General features: G+C 38.0%; 1 protein-coding gene across 1 annotated transcript in view; it reads right to left on the bottom strand.

Moving 5' to 3' along the window:
- HSD17B11 (hydroxysteroid 17-beta dehydrogenase 11) overlaps nucleotides 1-8,635 on the bottom strand; it is a 29,541-nt gene extending 20,906 nt beyond the window's left edge. Inside the window, exons 1-4 of the mRNA XM_054591765.1 lie at nucleotides 8,305-8,635; nucleotides 6,580-6,687; nucleotides 3,643-3,774; nucleotides 2,393-2,499 (exon numbers count right to left, since the gene is read on the bottom strand). Of these exons, the coding sequence (XP_054447740.1) occupies nucleotides 2,393-2,499; nucleotides 3,643-3,774; nucleotides 6,580-6,687; nucleotides 8,305-8,514 (557 nt within the window). The 5' untranslated portion in view covers nucleotides 8,515-8,635. The remainder of the gene's footprint in view (nucleotides 1-2,392; nucleotides 2,500-3,642; nucleotides 3,775-6,579; nucleotides 6,688-8,304) is intronic.
- Between the last annotated feature and the right edge of the window lie 15,157 nt (nucleotides 8,636-23,792).

Here is a 23,792-nt window from a genome sequence, read left to right as displayed (position 1 = left end):
AAGTTATTACTGGGAAGTCATGGCTTTACCCAACCTGCTGGACTTGGAATTGAATGGATGTTACTCTGGAACTGCTGGTAGCTATCTTTTCCGACAGAGAAAAAGAGTCTGCCTGAGACTTTAATTACAGAGGCAAAAAAATTCCTCTTTTGGCCTAGGTCAGTTTAAGTTTTGTGTTCCTTGCAACTAAAAGACTACATACAAACAGATTACCCAACAATAGTGGGTAAATTAAATAAACAGTGGCATATATATACAGTGGCATACCATGCAGGAATTGAAAATGATGTTGCATATATTCTGAGGTCTGTCCGGAGAAAGTCCAGCCATTGTTAATATAAGGAGAAGTGTTTGTGCCATATAAAGATAACCTGGCAGCCAAGGAGCGTGGACTGGAATGTGCACGCATGAACAATGATGACTCACTGTACTAGTCAGTGGGGGCAGTAGATGCCATGTGAAAGCTCCTGCTTTAACAATACTCGATGAGAACCTGTACATCACTTGTCACCAAAATAAATTTGTTTCTCACACAAAGCACGTTCTCTCTTGATTTTCACTGTAAACCTCAGTGGGGTAGAATCAAATCAGAATAAAATGAACCACAGTATTTACTACAGCAAGGGAAGGAGGAAGCACAGCAGGGTTGACAGGCCTGTTTAATTCTCTGATCCTCTTTGCTTACCTGGGGACTATGACAGAATTTGTCAGGGCAGTAGGATGTCATATAGGAGCCTAGCAACAGCACCTGACACTTTCATCAAGGAAGTAAATAAATGTTAAATTGTATTTGCCCCTGATGGCTGGACACTAATTGCCTAACTTAAAGTGGCTCTGAAAGAGTCAGGATACAATCTGGACAATGTAAGTCTGTTCTGTGACTGCTTCAGCAGTTACTTCATTCTTTTATAAAAACTCAATCCACATCTATATTTATTTTTAAAACTGTTATAAAACAAATATATGTTCAGAAATTAAGAACACATATGTAAAAAAAAAGAACAAAATAAAAATCATTTTTATTGCTATTACCTAAGAATAACCACACTCTAGGTATGTTTTAGTATATATCCTTGCAAACTTCTTAAATGCAAGACATATATATTTGTTTTTATATATATATATATATACACACACATATATACATAGTTACCTGCCCATGTCTATATTTATATATTGGGCTGGCCAAAAAATTCGTTTGGTGTTTTCTGTACGATGGCTCTAGTAGTGCTTAATTTTCTGGAACTTCATTCAAAAAAATTTTGTTAGATTGTATTGTGGCAGCTGTCATATCAGTATACATTAAAAACTTATCAAACTTGTGAATTTTTGTGTAGCAACTTTAATATTGAAGATGGAAGAAAATATGCAACATTTTCGGCATATCATGTTTATTATTTCAGAAAAGGTAAAAGCACAAAAAAAGATTTGTGCAGTGTATGCAGAAGGTGCTGTGACTGATCAAACATGTCTAAAGTGGTTTGCAAAGTTCCCTGCTGGAGATTTCTCGCTGGACGATGCTCCACGGTTGGGTAGACCAGTTGAGGTTGATAGCAATCAAATCAAGACATTAACTGAGAACAATCAATGTTCTACTACCTGGGAGATAGCCAACACAGTCAAAATATCCAAACCAATAAAATTATTGGTGAAAATGAAAAATGTGTCTTTTATTTTACTGACTTTTTGGCCAACCCAGTATTTACACACATTATCTATATCTATGCATACAACCATATCTACTTTGTTTCTAGAAGGATATATATAATTAATTTCAAGAGAACAATGTTAAAAAACAAATTTGAGCATCATTTTTATGCATGTTTATTTGCATAATCATAACTCATAATTTAAAGAGTTATTATTTGCTAATATACAGAAATGGCCAAGAATTATTAGGATGTAGGTGACCAGTAGGATCACTGTGGCTACACTGGCCTCACCAATCAATTCTTTACAGTATACAGGGGAGCACACCATTACTGTACCCCACTTGCTACAGTAAGTTCTTCAATTATTAAAATAGTGTGGGTTTTTAAATAATAATTATAATTATTGTCACAGCAATTCCATTGTTTGAATGCTATTAATGTTTAGAATCCCAGATTGTACTCTCTCTCTGTTTTTAGAGTTTTATTTCCACATTACTTTATTTAAAGTTATTAACATTAACTTGTGTTCATGGTATTGCTCTTGTTTTGTAATTCCTTGTTGCTAAAAAGAGATAAGAAATGCTTGAAGCAGTTGGATTCTGATTGTATATTTTCCCTGCAGCCACCTCTAAAACAGTCAACATAGGAGGGTATTAACAGTTAATAATGTTGCAGAAGGGACGTTGTGCAACAAAGCTAAGCATAGGAACCAATGAAAAAAAGAACACATGTTCACTTACCAATAAGCCATTAAAAATGAGACTGTAGTATGCCCAGCTGCTGAAGCCACGGTGACAATATGGCCATGATTATTCTTCATCATTGCTGGAAGAAATGCCTTTGTAGTCTAGAAATAGTTTTTATAAGACAGAAAAAAATTTTTTATTTCTGGTTCACAGAAACCCATTGGGAATATTTTGAAATAATATTACATTTTGTAACACTGTTCCTGGCATAAATAAAAGACCTAGATTGACTGCCAAATTGGGCAACATAAGGCAACTGGATAGGGCGCCCAGATTAGAAAAATTAAGGTAAACAGCAAATACTGAAAACTTTAAGAATCCATCTCATTTAAATTGTGAATAACTTAGGTCCACTGATTCTCTACCTTTTGTCAATGATGTCTTCTATCTTAATGTGAAATTGTTATGAAAGAGTTTGGTTATGTCATCAAAATATTAAAGTGAAGAGTAATCTTCCAGTAGTTACTGAATGAGTCACACAATAAATATTTATTGCGCATGTACTATGTGATAGGGATCCAGAAACAAATAAGACAATACCCTACATTTCAACAGAGGCAGAAAGATGGGAAAACTCGTAAGTCATAAAAATACAAAGACAGATGTGAATCACTTAGGAATGCAAACATAGCATAATATTGCATTTTCATGAACTAACTCCAATATTCTTTTGAGATTACTCATCTCAAACTCACACCCAAGAAAACTTTCAGGGATTCTTTTAGGAACTGGCTATGCGGGCAATATTTAGGCTCCTCAGGAAGAGAGAGAGAAAGAGAGAGAAAGAGAAAGAGAGAGAGAGAGAGAGAGTATTTAAGACCTTAAATGGTGAGTTTCATAATAAAGTTTGCATTTGAAACCAGGATGTAACAGGAGGCTTGGGTCTCATGAAAGCAAACTCGGTTCCCCTTTTATAGAATCACAGATGACCCAGATGATCTCTAATCCCTCCTCCATCTCTAAACAGAGATACGAGAATCTAGCTTAGAATGAAAGCATATGTAACACCTTAAGTTTATTATTTATTAATTTATTATTATTGATATTTTTAAAGTGGGAGGAAGAACAACTGATGAGATTTGACTGTAGCATGAAAAATGATTTTTTTTGTATGTTATCCCTGGTACCTGGAGAAAACTTTAGTATAGAGCTGATATGTCTTTACGTCTACCGAAAGCATCACTTTAAACTTAATCTTCGAGTCTTAAAAGAGAGAATGTTTTTGTAAAGGAAGTCGTACTTACCCAGAAATGTGCAAGCACATTAACTTGAAAAGTCTTTTCAATTTGAGGGTCTTGTGTAGCAAACAAATCTGCTGGGTAGACCACACCAGCATTATTTACTAGAATACTAACATCCCCAATTTCTGCCTTCACCTTGAAAAACAAAATAAGAAAAATATCTGCATCATTAAGAAGTATGAGGGTAGGCTTGCAATGGCTATTAAAGAAGGATGCATTTTTTTATTTGCTGTGGAAGAAAAAAGTAGTGGTAAATCTGTGTGCCAACATGAAAAAAAGAACCTTTTAACTTTAGGTATTTAATTTCAAAATAGTTCTGCTGGAAAGTTTGCTAGGTAAAAATGTTATTTTGCAATTTAGTCTCTTGACTTTGTCCTATTGATTATAGCTCAAGAGGCGTTTGGCTAACAAACACATAACCAGTGACAATCCAGCCAGGACTATTTTCTAAATACTACTTTAAAAAGTAAGCAAATAAAAGTTAATTGGCAAATGCAGAGACTGTTACGAGGAACTATGTAAAACTATAATCTTAATAGTAATATGATTACTGTTATACCATTATAATCATAATGGTACAATGATTATACCATTAAACTGGCTACATCTTCTATTTATTTTTGTGTTTATTTTTATCTCCATTTTATTGCTCTCCACATTTTTATTGTTCTCTGAGTAGCTCAGCTTCTTGATGGATGGACCCCAGAGTTACACTGCATTTTGTTATACATTTGTTCCAAATACAAGCTAGCCTCTATTAATAGAGTTGTCCTCGTCTAGACAGTGCTGCAGTGTGTTGGGGGACTGATGGGGAGGTGGCAATGAGCCTATTCAAGGCTTTCACTCATGAAAGTGCTATGCATTTTACTGAATTTCAGTATCTCATTTAGCTCTCACAACCAATTCTGTGCGGTAGCGACTCTTGGTGTGCTCATTTTAATGAGAAATATAAAACGCAGAATGGCTAACTTTCTTGCCAAGGTCATGTGGAGTTGGGACTCTTCCAGATTTTCTGACCTCAGGGACCAAGGCAAGCCTTAAACCTCATACAGAAAGGAAGTTAGGAGGAGGAGGCGCATAGGCCTCCGCGTGCCGCTGTGAAGGCTCCTCGGCCAGATGAATTTCATCGGGCTGTATTTAAATTGTTAAAGAGACAAGCTAAGTTATTTGGTCCTTGGTACACAATTTGTACCTGTATCTACATCTCTAGCATGGTAGGAAAACGGTTGTTCAGAATAATGCCCCTTGGTTACGAGAAAAGAGAGGCATTTTATATGGTTAAATTGATGAAGTTGCTGGAATACCTCCAAATTAACATGACTCAAAATATAAATTACTGTTTTATGTTGCCAAAATATTTGCCCAGACCCTCTTGGCCCTTCCTTCATCCTCAAGCTCTCTATTGTCACCTACTGTGTCCACCCAGAGTGAGAATGTCAAATTGTATATTTCTTAATAATAAAAGCAAGCTGAGAGTTTTATTGTTTATGGGGCATAAAATTGTTCTGATACCAAAATAGCCACATCAAAATAGCTACTTCAAAATACCTGATAATCATATGTAATTGTATAAACTCCATTTACGCATACAGTTAGTTCACCTTAGAACAATTTCAGTAAAAAAAACTATGTTTAAAATACATGGAATTGTTTCAAATAATGAAGTTCTCTTTTCCAGAAAAGCCTATTCCCAAATGAGTCTGGAAATGAATATTTCCCATTTAGGTAACCAACACTACCAAATCCTCTAAATAATGGCTAATAAAATTATATAGATAATATTGGTGATTCTATTATAATACTAATGACTAATTCGTACAAAGTGACAACTGTGCACCAGGTACTGTTCTAAGAACAGTACTTTACATCATTAATTCACTCAATCCTCATAACAACTCTGTGAGGTATGTACCGCTGTGATCCCCATTTTATAATTGAGGAACGTGAGGCACAGAGAAGTTAGGTAACTTGCCCAAGTTGTTATAGCGAGTATTAACTGAAAGAGCTCTCATCTCTATAAAGGGAAATCATCCTTAATTTAAGTAAAAGAGTTATTGTGAAATGCAGATGTTTCTTACCCAAAGGCCTTGATCTTACTGCACCTCATCCCAGGAAGCCATTTCGCACCACTGGCCTGGGTAATTTCTACCTATTCTTTTGACTTAGCTAAGGCCTAACCAACAAGAACAGCATCAGTTTGAAATAAAAGATTGTAATTTAAAAAAGAATTTAAAAATACCCCCAAATTTAAAATTCTCTAAAAATCAAGAGGTTTGACTTGATGTCTTGGCTGAATCAGGATCTTTATACTCTACTCAATCAGAGTATCCAGGGGTGAGGTCCAGAAAGGTGTATTTTCACAAATTTGCCTGGGTAATTCTACTGACCTTCCTACTGTTACCACATTTAGATAGCAAATACAATTATGAATGTGCTCAGAGGAAACGCCATTACATATATATCACATCTCAGTTGTATGTAGATGAGGCAAATAATGCAGTATAGAAACAGATATATTTATGATCACAGCCTGATAAACAGTTCAGTTTTTTCTATCTTCCTGAGTTCTTTGGACTTCAGAAGACCCTGTCAGTGATTCTGTAGTGTCATCCAACATTTTACATGCATCAGAATCAGATGGGTGCGGTGTGTGTGCCTACAGCACTAAACATGCAAGCTCCTGTGCCCAGACCTCGATCTGCTGAAAGAAAACCTTCAGGGTATCTATTTTTAAACAAGCCCGCTGTAAGATTCCAGAACACACTAAAGCCTGGGAACCTCAGTTCTGGGTTTTAGTTCTGGGTTTGCCACTAGCTAGCTGTTCAGCCTTGAGCAAATCACAAAACTTCTGTTAGTTTGTCTGCATCATGACTGGGTCATCTCCAAAATCCCTCCCAGCTCTGACAAAATAGGATTTTCTAACCAAATGAAAAATTTCACCTTCTTCGCCGAGCTGTAAATATCTTCTCTGTTACTGCAGTCTACCACAAAGGCGTGAACCTTTGCACCCAGTCTCCTGCATTCATCAGCTGTTTCCTCGATTCCATGCTAGAAAAAGCACCAAAAAGGGCAAGGAGAAGAACAATAAACGATGTGAGCATATATATCAACAGCTGAAAATAATTGAGGGCAGTCAGATTCTTTGAACTAGGATTGGGCAAGAATTTACCCGATCCATATTTTTGACAGGGTTATAGATACACTTTGCTCTCAGTACTTTGAAGAGCTTCTTTTGGTTGGAATTCAATTTAAAGCAAGATTTGAAAAAGATAAAAATTTAAAAATACTATTTTTATTATGAATTTTACATTGTGAATTATATGCATGTGTTTGTGTGTGGGCGCGCACACGCCCTATCAGGCTTTAAAAAAATAACATTAAGCTTTTTTTCTCTGTCACTGAAAACTACTCACAGACCACAGACATCAATTTTCTGGCTGCAAAATAAATTAATAAGGAATTAACTACAATTCATTCCTCCAACATTTTAATGTGTAGGTCATATTCAAGGTGCTTAGAGAACCTTGCGGACACAAATATGAATGCTCGGAGTTCTCACTTCATCGAGCTCACACATTCTATTACTTTCTATGCAGTAGAAAGAAACATAAAATAATATTTAGGTAGGATCATATGAAATTTTTATTGCTTTAAAATAAAGGGTTGAATATTGGCAATTTCGTATGGTTCAAACTGACATGTGTGGTAAGTATAATACTAGAACTACTTAGAGTTATGGGAACACAGAGAAGGGGCATGCAGTGCAATTCCTGAAGAGGAGTTACCTGAGTTGAAGCTTAAAGGTGAGTAGAACAGCCATGCAAAGGAAGGGGCAGGGCACGCCAAGCAGAGTATAAGTAAACGGACAGGTAGGAGAAAGGTACTCCGGGGAAGCACTAGCAGATTGGTGCTAAGCCATAAAGTTTGTTGATTTTTCTCTCAGTCACTCACTCACTAAGTTGGTGCTGATCTAACTTCACATCCCATGATTTCCTGTTTACATCATTGGATGATGACTAGTACGTAATGCACAGCGTTCCAAGCCAGCAGGTGCTTCCCAGAAACTTTTTGTACATCACACACTGGCCAAATAAAAGGTAAGATTCTAAGTCCTCCTGTCTTCCTTAAGCCTACACCTATTCTGGTAAAAATAACTTTGAAGATTTTTTTTATTGTTTTTAACTAACAATAAACAATTTTGTGATTTTTAAAAATTACTCTTGGAAATTACTATGGCATAGTAATTGTTGCTTTCTGTTGGGTATCTTAAACCCACTTAACCTCAGTAACTGCAAGTAGGATTTTTTTCTTAGTAGATACAAACCTTTTGTTCTTAATATACTAGCTAAAACTGTTACTTTTTCCATATAATTAAGATTGAGGGATCAGTGAAATCAAGTTCAGGAATATATTATAAATTATTTTCAAGGGTAATAGGGAGGATAAATTTACAATGTCAAATAGGCAGCAACTGGGAATCTTCACTACATCCATTTATTACGTGATCATAAACACATTAATTAATCCATGTTTTCCCCCCATCTATAATATGGCAACAGTAATTTTTTTCTACGTACTTTACTGCTATTCTGTAAGGGGTTGTTACCTGCAAAATGCATACGCAGATTAAAGGTACAAGAAATTAAAACAGTAAAGCACTATTACCTTATTTATATCCCACAGAACCACTTTACTTTTAAGTTTGGCAAATTCATAGGCAGTCAGTCTCCCGATTCCATGTCCAGCTCCAGTAATCAGGACGATTTCTCCGGTCACTGACTTTCTCTTCTTAGGAATAAAAAGCTTTAGGAGAGACTCCAAGGTGCAGAAGATCAGAAAGGGCAGAAGCAAGAGGCAATGCAGAATGAATATCATCGTTTTTTGTTGCTGCGAGGATTTGGAATGTTTATCAATCACTCTAAATTGTTTTGGGTGTGGGAGGGTTGTTCGTCACAGCTAACGCTAGAAAGAATAAAAGCAAGAGCAAGGAAGGGCTCCTTTATCGAAGATAAACAACTCTGAAACCGTTCCTTCCGCTGGGCTGGGCTTGGTTAGGTCCTTTGCCATTGGCTCAGGCTCTAGTGTGGAGAGACTGCTGGCTGGCTAGGAAACCTGGGAGGGACCAAGTCCGGGGGTCCCTGGTTTTGGTTTGCGCAGCCACCACGAATTGCGCAGCCAAAATCGGCTTTCATGCACTCTGTCCGGATCTCCTGATGTCCTGATTGGGTTCGGAGGGTTAGTTGCCCCTTGTCTTCCTAAATTTGATAAATTCCTATTAAAATTACGAGGATAATTGACAGTGTCCGCAGTCCAGATGCTTGTTTGAAACTTGATGGTTGCCCATCACAAGTTGTGATGCAAATACAGTTTCGTGTCTTAAATGAATCCGGGGAAACACCAACTGTTCCGCTCCCGACTGGGAAATAGTGGTACATCACATTTTAGGTTGAGCTAAGCACGATTTCAGGAGGACAGAGGAAATTTTGTCCTTTCAGGGACGATAATCAAGCCCCAGGAAATAACTGGTCGTATTAAAGGGGATTGTTTCCACAAGGAAGGATAGTATATTTGGATGGACTTTTCCACTCAACCTATTAGAATTGCTGAAAACCATATATTACCCTTTAGTAATTTAGTAACAGGTTAATGAATCACCGCCTACAGAATGGGTAATAAAATAAAAACTTTTGTCTAAAGGTTGTAGTTTTTGGTTTAGTAATCTATATATATGAGCATTCGATATGTAACTGGTGGTTTTAAAAAAAAAATCCTAGCGATTGGTTATTGAAGGAAAAGATCGAACTCTGGGCTTGTGTGCAGGAGCTTAAAGTCTGTTGCATCTATTTTCCCTTTAACATTTCATATAATAAGGGCTTGGAGATGACAAACTCCTTTAACTTGACCTTATCTGGGAAGCACTTTATCTGCCCTTCCATTCTAAATGAGAGCTTTGCTGGACAGAGTGATCTTGGATGTAGGTCCTTGCCTTTCATGACTTTGAATACTTCTTTCCAGCCCCTCCTTGCCTGCAAGGTTTTTTTTGAGAAATCAGCTGAGAGTTTTATTGGAACTCCTTTGTAGGTTGCTGTCTCCTTTTCTCTTGCTGCATTTAAGATTCTCTCTTCATGTTTAATCTTGGGTAACTTTATTATGATATGCTTTGGTGTGTGCTTCCTTGGGTCCAACTTCTCTGGGACTCTCTGAGCTTCCTGGATCTCCTGGAAGTCTATTTCCTTGGCCAGGTTGGGGAAGTTCTCCTTCATTATTTGTTCGAATAAGTTTTTAATTTCTTGCTCTTCCACTTCTGCTTCTGGCACCCCTATGATTCAGATGTTGGTACATTTAAAGTTGTCCCGGAGGTTCCTAAGCATCTCCTCATTTTTTTTTTTTTTTTGAATTCTTGTTTCTTTATTCTGGTCTGTTTGAATGTTTATCTCTTCCTGCTGCCCCAAATCATTGATTTGAACCCCATTTTCCTTCCCTCCACTGTTGGTCACCTGTATGTTTTTCTTTATTCTACTTTGTATAACCTTCACTTTTTCCTACATAACGCGACCATACTCAACTATTTCTGTGAGCATCCATATTACCAGTGTTTTGAACTGTGCATCAAACAGATTGGCTATCTGTTCATTGCTTAGTTCTATTTTTGGAGCTTTGATCTGTTCTTTCATTTGGGCCGTATTTCTTTGTCTCAGTGCGCCTGTTAAGAGGCAGAGCCATAGGTATCCACGAGGGCAGGGCAACCCAGGCCACTACATTGTGACACTGTAGTGGGGGAAGGGTCCAAGAGGGAACAATGATGCTTGCTGGGCTCTTACCAGCTTTCAGTCACTTCCCCTGTTACCCACAAGTAAATTGGGCCCTTCTAGTGGTGATTCTCAAGTGGCTGGGTTTGCATATGTGTAGGACCCTGTGGGTCTCTCCAATGAGCTCTCCTGTGAGTCTGGGAGTTTCTCCTGCTGCTGCATCCTCCACAGTTCTTTATACAGGTTTTGAGGCTTTATTTTCCCACACTGGAACCATGGATTACACAGTCTGTGTCGCTCCACAGCTGTTCCTCCTGGTTTATCTGCACACAAATGTGAGACTGCCTGGACCACCAGCCACTGACTCTCCTGTCTGGTCCACCAGCTGCTGCCTTGCTGTGTATCCTCTCCAATCCAGCTGCCTGTGTCTGCCCCTCCTACTGGTCTGGATGAATGTTTCATCTTTAGCTCCTTGGTTGTTGGACTTCCATACAGTTCAATTTTCTGGAAGTTCTGGTTACTTTGTGTTTTTAAATTTGTTGTTGTCCTTTTAGTTGTGGGAGGAGGTAAAGTGTGTCTACTCACACCTCCATCTCGGCCAGAAGTCAATGTCCTATGGTTTTCTGAGTATAGGTTTTTCACTCCTCGGTTAAGTTCATTTCTAGGTACATTATTTTTTTATTGTTGTTGCAATGATAAACGAGATGTTTTCTTAGTTTCTCTTTCTGATAAGACATTGTTGTTGTACAAAAGTCCTACCAATTCCTGGATGCCAGTTTTGTATCCTGCTACTTTGCAGAAATCATTTATTAAATCTAGTAGTTTTTTGGTGGAGTCTTTAGGATTTTTCTGTGTACAATATCATGTCATCTGCAAATAATGACAGTTTTACTTTCCTCCTTTCCAATTTGGAAGGCTTTTATTTCATCATTTTTTCTGATCACTGTCGTTAGGCCATCCAGTACTATGTTAATAGGAGTGGAGAAAGCGGACATGCCTGTCTTGTTCCTGATCTTAAAGAAAATGCTTTTAGTTTCTGCCCATGAGTATGATGTTGACTGTAGATTTTTCATATATGGTCTTTTTTATATTGAGGTAAAATCCCTGTATTCCACTTTGCTCAGCGTTTTTATCATTTATGGGTGCTGGATATAATCAAATGATATTTTCTTTTTTTTGCAGCTATTGCTATGAGCATGTAATTTTTACCCTTTATTTTGCTTATATGATATATTACATTTATTAATTTATGGAAATTGTACCAACCTTACATCCCCCAAATAAATCTCACTGGTCATGTTGTATGATCTTTTTAATGTATTGCTGGATTCACTTTGCTAGTATTTTCTTGAAGATTTTAGCATCTATGTTCATCAGGGATATTGGCCTATATTTTTCTTTCTTTGTGGTGTATTTATCTTGTTTTGAAATTAGGATAATGCTGACCTTGTAAAAAGAGCTTGTAAGTCTTCCCGCCTCTTGAGTTTTTTGAAGTAGTTTGAGGAAGATAGGTATTAGCTCTTTTTTTTAGCATATAAAAAGTTGTCTTTTTATTTTTACTTTTTAAATGATTATGCTATTACAGTTCTCCCAATTTTTCCCCCTTTTCCCTCCTCTACCCAACATGTACCAATCCATCCAGTGATCCCACTTCCTTTGTTCAGGTCCATGGGCCATGAATAAAGTTCCTTGGCAATTCCATTTCATATACTTGTTCTTAACATCTTCCTACCTATTCTGTAACTACCAATTTGTCCTTCTTAATCCTTTCATCTTTTCCCCCATTCTGCCAGGCCCTCGCCCCACTGTTCACCATCCCAATGTTATCGATACCTATGATTCTTTTTCTGTCCTGCTTGTTTCGTAGTTTGTTGTATAGATTCAGTTGTTGATAGTTATGTATTATTGCCTTTTTAATGTTCATAGTTTTGATCTACTTCTTTTTCTTAAATAAGTCCCTTTAACATTTCATATAATAATGGTTTGGTGAAGATGAACTCCTATAGCTTTAACTTGTCTGGGAAGCACTTTATCTGCCCTTCCATTCTAAATGATAGCTTTGCAGGTAGAGTAATTTCAGTTGTAGGTCCTTGCTTTCATCACTTCAAATACTTCTTGCCAATCCCTTCTAGCCTGTAAATTTTCTTTTAAGAAATCATCTGACAGTCTTATGGTAACTCTTTTGTAGGTATTTATCTGCTTTTCTCTTGCTGCTTTTAAGATTTGCTCTTTATCTTTAACCTTTGGCATTTTAATTATGCTGTGTCTTGGTGTGGTTCTCCTTGTGTTCATCTTGTTTGAGACTCTCTGTGCTTCCTGGAATTATATGTCTATTTCCTTCACCAAATAGGGAAGTATTCTTTTATTATTTTTTCAAAAAGGTTTCCAATTTCTTGCTCTTTATGTCCTCCCTCTGACACCCCTATGATGTGAACATTGGAACATTTGAAGTTGTCCCAGGGGCTCCTCACAGCATCCTCAATTTTTTGAATTTTTTTTTCCTTGTTGTACTGATTGGATGTCTTTTCTTCCTTATGTTCCAAATGATTGATTTGATTCTTGGCTTCCTCCATTCTGCTGTTGATTCCCTGTAAATTGTTCTTTATTTCAGTTAGTATATCCTTCATTTTTGCCTGTTGTCTTTTTCATGTTCTGTTGAACTACCCACTGAGTTCCTAGAGTATCCTTTTAACCAGTGTTTTGAACCCTGCATCTGATAGATTGTTTATGTTCATTTTGGTTAATTCTTTTTCTGGAGTTTTGATCTGTTCTTTCATTTGAGCCATTTCCTTTGTCTCCTCATTTAGCAGCCTCCCTGTGTTTTTGTCTATGTATTAGGTAGAGCTGCTTTGACTCCAAGTCTTGGTAGCATGGCCTATCTTCCTGGCACTGGAACTCTGGGCTGGGTAGTCTGGTGTGGGGGTGGGATCCCTCACTCCCAAGATATCCCTCTGTTTTATATCCACCACATGTGGGTCTGGAGCCAGCCAGTCCTGCACCTCAGTGCCTCCTCCCTTCCATCCATTCTACCCTTCTGGATTGATGTGGTGTCTTTAATTCTCTAGTTGTTGGACTTCCATACAGCTTGATTTTCTGATGGTTCTGAGTGATGGTTGTTTTATATTTTAGTTGTAATTTTGCTGTGGTTGCGTGAGGAGATGAGGCACATTTACCTATGCCTTCATCTTGACTGGAAGTTAGGTGTTCTTTGAATTTTGGTAAAATTCACCTGTGAAGCTATCTGGTCCAGGTCTTTAGTTTGGTGGCAATTTTTTGATTACTGCTTCAATTTCATTAGTTGTTATCAATCTATTCAGATTTTCTGATTCTTCCTGACTGAGTTTTGGAAGATTACATGTTTGTAGGAATTTGTCCATTTTACTCAGTTTGATTTTTTTTTTGGCATATAGTTGTTCATAATATTTTCTTACAATCCGTTGTATTTCTTCATTGTTGGTTGTTACTTCTCTTTCATTTCTGATTTTATTTACTTGGGGCCACACTCTTTTTTTCTTGATGACTCTGGCTAAGGTTTCATCAATCTTGTTTATCTTTTTAAAGTACTAGCTCTTGGATTCATTGATCTTTTGTATTGCTTTTTTTAGTCTTTATGTCATTTATCTCCACTCTTATCTTTATTATTTCCTTCCTTCTACTTACTCTGGGCTTTTCTTTTTGTTCTTTTTCTAATTCTTTAAGGTGTAGGGTTAGATTGTTTATTTGAGATTTTTCTTGCTTCTGGAAGTAGGCCTATAATGCTATGAACCTCCCTCTCAGGACTGCTTTCAATATGTCCCATAGATTTTGGATTGTTGTGTATTCATTTTCATTTGTTTCCAGGTAATTTTTTTATTTCTTTCTTGATCTCATTGTTTCCCATTCATTGTTTCATAACATGCTATTAATCCTTCATGTGTTGGAATGTTTTTGAATTTTTTTATTGTAGTTTGTTTCTAATTCATGCCATTGTGACCTGAGAAGTTGCTTTATTTGACTTCAATCTTCTTGAGTTTGTTAAGACTTATTTTGTGTCATGACGTGATCTATATTTGAAAATGACCCATGACATGTGATCTATATTTGAAAATGACCCTACTTGAGAAGAATGTGTATTCTTCTGCTTTGGGATAAAATGTTCTGTAAATATTAATTTAATCCATCTGACCTACTGTGTTGCTTATGGTTGCTATTTCCTTGTTGCCATTTTTTGGTCTGGATGATCTATCCATTGATGTCAGTGGGTTGTTAAAAGTTCTCTACTATGAATATAATGCTATCAATCTCTCCCTCCAAGTTCCCCAAGAGGTTTTTGTTTTTTGTTTTTTTAATATGTTTAGGTGCTTCTATATTGGGTGCATATATGTTTACCAGGGTTATATCCTCTTGCTGGATCAATCCCCTTAGTATTATGTAGTAACCTTTTTTTGTCTCTTGTTATGGCCTTTGTTTTGAAGTCTCTTTTGCCAGCTATAAGTATTGCTATACCAGCTTTTTTCCATTTCCATTTGCATGGAATTTTTTTTTCATTTCTTCATTTTCAGCCTGTGCGAATCTTTTGTCCTGAGGTGGGTCTCTTGTAAACAGTATATATGTAGGTCATGTTCTCTTATCCATTTAGCTATCCTATGTCTTTTGATTAGAGCACTTAATTCATTTACATTTGAGGTTATTATCGATAGGTACTTATTTATTGCCATTTTAATTTTTTATGCCTATGTTCTTCTTTCTCTCTATTCTTCTCATAGCAGTCCCTTTAATATTTCTTGCAATGCTGATTTGGTAGTAATGAACTCCTTTAACTGGTTTTCTTTTCTTTTTGTCTGAGAACCTCTTTATTTCACTTTAATTTTAAATGTTAGCCTTGATGGATAGAGTAATCTTGGTTTCAGTTCTTTGCTTTCCCTTATTTTGAATACTTCATGCCATTCCATCCTGGCCTGTAGTGTTTCTGTTGATAAATCAGTTGACAGGCTTATGGGTATCTTCTTGTAGGAAACTAACTGCCTCTCTCTTGATGCCTCTAAGTTTCTCTCCTTGTCATTAGACAGTCTGTGCTTCTTGATCTTTATGGCTTTTTCCTTCACCAGATTATGGAAGTTTTCTGTCATTTTTTTCTTCAAACATTCTCTGTCCCTTTCTTTCTTTCTTCTCCTAGTACCCCTATGATGTGGATGTCATTATGTTTCATGTTGTCCCAAACATCCCTTAAACTATCCTCCTGTTTTTTAATTCTGCTTTTCTTTTGCTGATATGATTATTTTTCTGTACTTTGTCTTCTGATTTGCTGATTTGAATCCCCGCTTCATCCAACCTATTGATTATTCCTTCCAGTGTGTTCTTTATTTCAGGTATGTTCTTCTTCATATCCAATTGGTTATTTTTCATGGTTTCTATGTCTCTTTTCATGCTGATAAGCATCCTTATAACCATTACTTTGAACTCTCTGATTCTGATAAATTGCTTAGCTCCATTTCATTTAGCTCTTTTTCTGGAGATTCCTCCTGTTTTTCTATTTGGGGCCTATTTCTCTGTCTCCTCATTTTGGCTATCTCTGTGTTTGTTTCTATGTATTAAATAGAATTGTTAGGACTCCCAGACTTGGTGGGGTGGACTTTACACCACCAAGTAGGTATCCTGTAGGACCCAGTGGTGCGATCTCTTCGATCTTTAGAGCTGGTTGCTCTAGAAATTACCCTTGTGTGGGTTATGTGGGCCCTCCTGTTGTAACTGGTTCTTTTATTTTTTTTTAAATTAAAGGACTCTTTTAATTGTACTTTTCCCATTACCATTTTTACCCTTATACCCTCTTCTACCTCCATCCATCTTGATTGCTGTTGTCCCATTCGTGTGTGGGCTTGATTCTCAGGCTGCTTGACTGTGAGGCTCAAACCTCACCTGTTGTGCAAACTGCTGTATAGGTGCTGACAGAAGCCAAGCCAAAACAAAACCAAAAACGACTCAGCAAAAAAGTCCAGACCACCACCACCAACAAAAACAGCAACTACAAACAGAGAATAAGAAAAGAAAAAAGAGCCCTAGCCATTGCAGCTCAGTTGGTTGGAGCGTCATCCTATAGCTGAAAGGTTGTGGGTTTGATTCCCAGTCAGGGCACATTTCTGTGTTGCCTGTTCATTCCTCAGTCCTGGCATGTATGACCCCCTGCCTGGGTGCATGCAGGAGGCAACTGATTAATGCTTCTTGTGCCCATCAATGTTTCTCTCTCTCACTTCCTCTCTCCCTTCCCCATTCTCTAAAGCAATGAAAAAAAAGGTCTTCTGGTAAGAATACTAAAAGAAAAAAAGAAAAAAGAGACAAAAAGGCAACAAACAAAAGAAAAATGAATAATAAAAGACAAGAATCAAAAGAACTGAAGGAAAAGAGGAAGAGAAAAGAAAAAGCTAGTAATAAAAATTAAAATAAAGAATATATGTTGAGAAAAATAAAATAAATAGGAAAAAATAAAATAAAGAATAGGAAAAGAAAAATGGGGAAAAACAATAAAAAACAGAGAAAATAGAGTAAGAAAAGGAAAGAAAGAATAAGAGACATGAAAAAGAGAAGAGATACATCACATAAATAGACAAAAACCACATGATCATCTCGATAGATGCAGAAATAGCATTTGATAAGGTACAGCACCCATTTATGATCAAAACACTCAGCAAAATGGGAATAAATGGGGCATTCCTCAATGTAATAAAGGCCATATATGAAAAACATACAGCCAATATCATACTCAACGGGCAAAAACTGAAAGCTTTCCCACTAAGATCGGGAACACGACAAGGATGTCCGCTTTCACCACTTCTTTTCAACATCGTATTGGAAGTCCTCGCCACAGTGGTCAGACAAAAGAAAGAGATAAAAGGCATCCAAATAGGAAAGATGGAAGTAAAGCTATCATTGTTTGCAGATGACATGATAGTGTACATAGAGAACCTTGTAGACTCTACCAAAAAACTCCTCAACCTAATAAGTGAATTTGGCAAAACAGCAGGATACAAAGTCAACATTCACAAATGAAAGGCATTTTTGTACACCAGCAATGCAATAGAAGAAGAAGAAAATACCATTCGATACAGCAAGAAGAAAAATAAAGTACCTAGGCATAAATTTAACCAAAGATGTAAAAGACCTGTACACAGAAAACTATACAGCATTGAAGAAAGAAATTAAGGAAGGCACAAATAAATGAAGAAAGAAATTAAGGAAGGCACAAAGAAATTAAGGAAGCATATACCGTGCTCATGGATTGGAAGAATTAATATCATCAAAATGTCGATACTACCCAAAGCAATTTATAGAGTCAACGCAATCCCTATTAAGATACCAATGACGTATTTCACAGAAATAGAACAGACATTTCAAAAATTTATATGGAACCATAAACGACCCCGAATAGCCACAGCAATTTTGAGAAAGAAACACAAAGTAGGAGGGATCACAATACCGGCCATCAAACTCTACTACAAAACCACTACACTCAAAACAATCTGGTACTGGCACAAGAACAGATCCATAGACCAGTGGAACAGAATAGAAAGCCCAGAAATAAGCCCAGGTCTCTATGGGCATCTAATATTTGACAAAGGGGGCAGAAGCATAAAATGGAGCAATAATAGCCTCTTCAACAAATGGCGTTGGGAGAGCTGGACGGCTACATGCAAAATATTGAAATTGGATCATCAGCTGACACCATACACAAAAATAAACTCAAGATGGATAAAAGACTTAAATATAAGTCCCAACACCATCAAAGTCCTAGAAGAGAACATTGGCAGGAAACTCTCAGATATCCCACGCAGCAATTTTTTCACTGATATGTCTCCTAAAGCAAGGGACATAAAGGAAAGAATAAACAAGTGGGACCTCATCAAAATAAGAAGCTTCTGCACGACTAAAGAAAACATCAGAAAAATGAAAAGGGAGCCAACCCTATGGGAAAATATATTCGCTAATGATACATCAGATAGAGGATTGATCTCCAAGATATATAAAGAACTCACTCGACTCCACTCCAGGAAGACAAATGATCCAATCAAAAAATGGGCAAAGGACCTGGGCAGATGCTTTTCTAAGGAGGAGATACAGAGGGCCCAGAGGCACTTGAAAGGATGCTCAGCATCACTAGCCATCAGAGAAATGCAGATCAAAACCACCATGAGGTACCACCTCACACCGGTCAGAATGGCCATCATAAACAGATCCACAAACAACAGGTGCTGGCGAGGCTGTGGAGAAAAGGGAACCCTAAAGCACTGTTGGTGGGAATGCAGACTGGTGCAGCCACTGTGGAAAGCAGTGTGGAATTTCCTCCAAAAGCTGAAAATGGAATGGCCTTTTGATCCAGTGATTCCCCTGCTGGGACTATACCCTAAGAACACCAAAACGCCAATACAAAAGAACCTATGCACTCCAATGTTCATAGCAGCACAATTTACAATAGCCAAGTGTTGGAAGCAACCTAAATGCCCATCAGTAGATGATTGGATCAAAAAATAATGGTACATATACACCATGGAATACTATGCAGCAGAAAGAAAAAAAGAACTACTAAACTTCGCGACAGCATGGATGGAACTGGAGAGCATTATGCTAAGCGAAATAAGCCAGGGGGCGAAAGACAAATACCATGTGATCTCACCTGTAAGCGGAACCTAACCAACAATACAAAGATGCAAGGAAAATAAGACCAGCAACACTGAAAGGAAAAGAAATCAACAGAGACAAGAGGGAAGGGGGGGGGGGGCAGGGAAAGGGAAGGGAAAGAGAAAGTCAAGGAACATATAGCAAGGACTCATGGACAAAACCAAAGGGGAAGAGCTGAGGGAGGGAAGGAGGGAAGGGCAAGGGAAAGTGGTGGGGGGGAGGCAGAGACAAATGTATTTAAAAATAAAAAATAAAAAAAATAAAAGAAAAAAGAAAAAGAAGAAAAGAAAAATGAAATAGAAAAGAAAAAATAAAAGATTTTTTTTTTTAAAGAGTGGTTCACTTCAGCAGATTGTTGTGCCTGTTGCAATGGCCCTCTCGATAGCTGTCTGTGAAGCCCATTGGATCCTGCTCCAGTGTTGTTGTCTGAAGCTCGCCACTTGTGCTGGTCCAGGCCTCCTAGGAGATTTTTGTTGCAAGCCAATGTCAGATACAGTCCCTGCTGGCCTTTGGCAAGCTTGTCAGAGTGGAGCTTCTAGTATGCCAGTGGGTGGGGACTCGGGAGCCCAGGGGTTAGGTCTGCCTCAGGGCTCACCCTTCGAATGGCCCCAACTGAGCTGCCTGCCCTTCGCCCATAGAACTGCGCTCAGCATGGGTATCCGGGACCTAGCATGGGTGACTCAAACAGTCTTGGGGTGTTGTTGCTCTGTAGGAGGGAGTATGTGCACTTCCTCTCCTTTCCTTGTTGGCTGCACCAGCTGAACTTCTTGCAGAGCTTGGCTCTACTTCCCCATTATGCAGCCACAGAGCCTAGCACTCACCCATCTGACTCTGGGACAGAAGCCCCCTGAGAGGCTGTCACAAAAACCCAACTCTGTGTGGCTCGCTGCCACCCCTGCACCACCTAACCAAGAAGAATGGGATAAAAAAAAGAACAAAACAGGCCTGCTTGGCACTTCCATCTTTCCCTGTGGGGCCAGCAAGAGGAGAGCAGTGCCGAAATGTCCAGCTCTGCTGGGGCTTTTGTCCACCTCCCTGCTGCTGTCTAATGAAGCAGGTCAGGGCCAAATTCCCAGCTCAGTGCTCTACCCCTTTGCCTCTAAATTCTGCAGGACAGGGCAGGTGGCTGGAGGGGCACTGCCCTGCCCTGGCACAGGAGGTGGGCAATACCGGTCTTCTTCTTCAAGCCACACAGTCTAGGCTCTGACCAGCTCTCTGCCCAATGTCCTTCCAGAGAACAGACAGTTGCTCAAAGTCATTGCTGGTTGTGCAGAGCAGATCCCTGCTCTGGCCCTGTACTTCTGGTGGGTGGTCCATCCAGGAGTCACTAATCAGAGGCAACTTGCCAAGCTGGTGGTATAACAATGCCCTAGCTCCTTCCCTGGGATGGTGCCCTTTGAGTCTCCTACTTGGACCAAATCCCCACTGATTCCCACTGACTGATGCTACACGGGCTTCCCTTCCCACCTCTTGTTGCTCTGGATTGGGGATCCCTGCAAGGGGCTGAGATCTCATGCTTCCAGGGGGAGGGAGTTCTGCTGCCCCGATGTCCCTCTGGCTTCCTAGTTGCCACACCTACACAAAGGCTCACCCTCTCCTTGTCTTCTCCTTGTCTTCCTCTGTGCTCTGTGTATAAAATTTTAGATCAGCTACACTTCAACTGGTTTCAAATTGATTGCTCTGCAGTTTAATTGCACGTTCATTCTGGGGCTGGGAGCAAGCAGACGCAGCTTCCAGCTACTCTGCCGCCATCTTAGATTATCTTGTTCTTGTTTTTCAAGGTGCTTCAGCAGGGCAGATATTAAAAGTGCAGTCTTTAGTGCAACCTTTGTCTGACTCCTCAGATCCATTTAGCTGTCTATTGCAGAGGTGACTTAAAAGTCTCTAATAAAGGCTTACAGTGTCATTTCCTGATTAATCAATAGTAGATATTATCAATCAGTTTTCTCCTGTTAACAGCTGAGGATGTAGCTCATTCCTCTAACTCTCTCCTCCCTGTATATTTATTGTCAGTATAATTGTCACTATCATTACTACTTTATATGATTGTATTTAAAACTTTTACACTTTTTATGTCTTATCCCAGCAACTACCTGCTTACTGGTTCTTTTGGCTTCTGATTTTGTAAGAGGAAGGTATAATATATTCTTTTCCTCAGCTGTCCATCTCTACCTCCCAGATTCTATTATCTGCACATTTACTTTCACAGTGTTGGAACTGGTACAATTTACTTCCTGTTTTGTAACTGTAAAATTTCCTGTGCTTTGTCTATTGGTTGTTTCTGAAAACTTAGAGTCAACAAATAGCATTTATATCCTTGTGACTAACTGTAGTGGCCTTCCTTAGCATGGTGCTGCTTATTAGGCTGTCTGGGACAGAAGATACCAGAGGAAGTCACTGTTATCTTAAAGCTATTCATTATTGGCCCTTATGGAGCCTGAGGCAGCATACTGTTAGAGCAAAAACTAAAGTTAAGTTGGAATTCTAGCTCCGTTACTCTATACGTGTTAATTTGAATAAGTTATTTAACTTTTTGTACCTCAGTTTCCTTATCCATAAAATATTAGTAACTACCTTGTAAGATTGTCAAGAGGATTAAAAGAGATAACATTCAAAAGTATTCAGAACAATGTCTGGTACATTTTAAGTACTGTATGAATTTTGAAAAATATAAGTCAAATAATGGCTTTAGGCACTTTCATCTAAGCAGAAAATCTGGAGGTAACCAGTGCTGCAAAAAGCTGTTCTGACAAAGTTATTCTGTTCCATAATCCCTGTTTTTCGGCTGTGGGGAGATTGTAATTTAAGGGACCTAAATTCAGATGTTCTCATTTTCTCTATTTGGGATTGAACAAAGATTCGATTAAGCCCTCTACTGTTATTTTCTCTAATATAGTCTGCCTTATACCACATTTTGTAATTTCACAGGCTATATAGTAAGTGAAGCAGAGGCCCTTATTACAAATTGCACTGCAACATAAAATGTATAAATTGTCATTCTTGAGAGTAGGTGAAGACCCATTTAGAAATCTCAGGTAATAAGTTCATTTTTAAGTCAGTAATTCATGTTTGAAAAATAAAGAATTTTATGTAATTTCTTCATTGAATTTTAAAATTATTTTCTAATTTAAACATTAAAAACTATGCATCCCTATGTTCATAGCAGTGCTATTTACAATAGCCAAGTGCTGGAAACAGCCTAAGTGCCCATCAATAAATGAGTGGATCAAAAAACTGTGGTACATTTACACAATGGAATACTACTCAGCAGAAAGAAAGAAGGAACCTTTTGCGACAACATGGATGGAACTGGAGAATGCTGTGCTAAGTGAAATAAACCAGTCAGTGAAAGACAAATACTGTATGATCTCACCTATAAGAGGGATCTAATGGAAAAAAAACCCCAAAAACTAATGAACAAAATAGAACCACAGGCATGGAAACATGGAACAGACTGAATGTGACCAGAAGGGAGTGAGGAGAGGGATAATGGTGGAAAGAAGAGGAAGAGACTAGACAAAGAACATGTATGAATGACCCATGGAGATGAACAACAATGTGGAAATTGACTGTGCGGGGGGGGGGGGGGATGGGCAAAGGAGGGCAAAGGGGGAAAAACTGGGACAACTGTGATAGAGTAATAATAAAAATGATTAAAAGATAAAAAACTAAAACTTATTCATAAAAAAAGGAAAATAGTCCTTTCCCAAAGCAAAAGAATCAAAGAATGTCATTATTCTATGCCATTATTATACTGTAGAAAGGCTGAAAAGAACTTTTCATTTTCTTTATTCCCTCTAGAAACTCTTATTGGCTGTTCTTCCTAACAAAATACTATTGAAGGATTAATCCCTATCAATTCTATTTAATACAGTTCAACAAATATCATTATGCATTCTATGTGCAAGGTATCATAAGGAATGTGAAGCAGTTTTCTGCCACTTAACAACGTTGTTAAGCAATTTCACCATTGTTCAAACATAAGAGCACACTTACAGAAACCTAGATGGTAGAGCCTACTGCACACCTAGGCTATATGGTACAGCTCTTTGCTCCTAGGCTGCCAGCCTGTGCAGCACGTGACTGCACAAAACAACATAAGAATAAAAATCAAGCATGACAGAAAGTGATGCAATCAAGAGACTTTGTAAACATGAAATGTATGAGACCACTGCTGGAACAACACAGCATACTGTCACAGCAAATTTTTTTTAATAAGTAGAAAGAGTACACACCAAAATAAAGGTAAAAAGTATAGAATAATAAATACGTAAACCAATAACATAATCATTTGTTATCATTATCAAGTATTATGCCCTGTACATAATGTGTGTTATACTTTTATAGGACTGGCAGCACGGTAGTTTTGCTTATACCAGCATCACCATAAATGTGTGTATTTTACCACAATAATTTTTTTTTAAAAGACAGCTATGATGTCACTTGGTGATAGAAATTTCAGCTCCATTATAATCTTAGAGACCACCATTTGTAGTCAGTCTGTCATCAACCAAAACTTTACATAGCACATGACTGTAGAGAAAAAACATCTCTCACCTGGGGATCCTACAATCTAAGAGACAGCACAGACCAATAAATTACCCTGGGGAAACAAACAAATACTTGAACAGAAACTGAAAGAAAAAAGTGTTATGAGAGTATAGGGGATTTATTTTGGTGGTTAGGAATGGCTTACTGGACAATGGGATTTGAGTTATGTCTTGAGAGTGGGCAGAATTCTAACAGGCAGGGTGA

The sequence above is a fragment of the Pteronotus mesoamericanus genome, unplaced genomic scaffold (assembly GCF_021234165.1).
Source record: "Pteronotus mesoamericanus isolate MK-2021 breed Mesoamerican mustached bat unplaced genomic scaffold, CSHL_Meso_final scaffold_232, whole genome shotgun sequence".
Taxonomy (NCBI): Eukaryota; Metazoa; Chordata; class Mammalia; order Chiroptera; family Mormoopidae; genus Pteronotus; species Pteronotus mesoamericanus.
The sequence above is the reverse complement of the archived record's forward strand: the minus strand, read 5'-3'. Positions and strand labels throughout refer to the sequence as shown.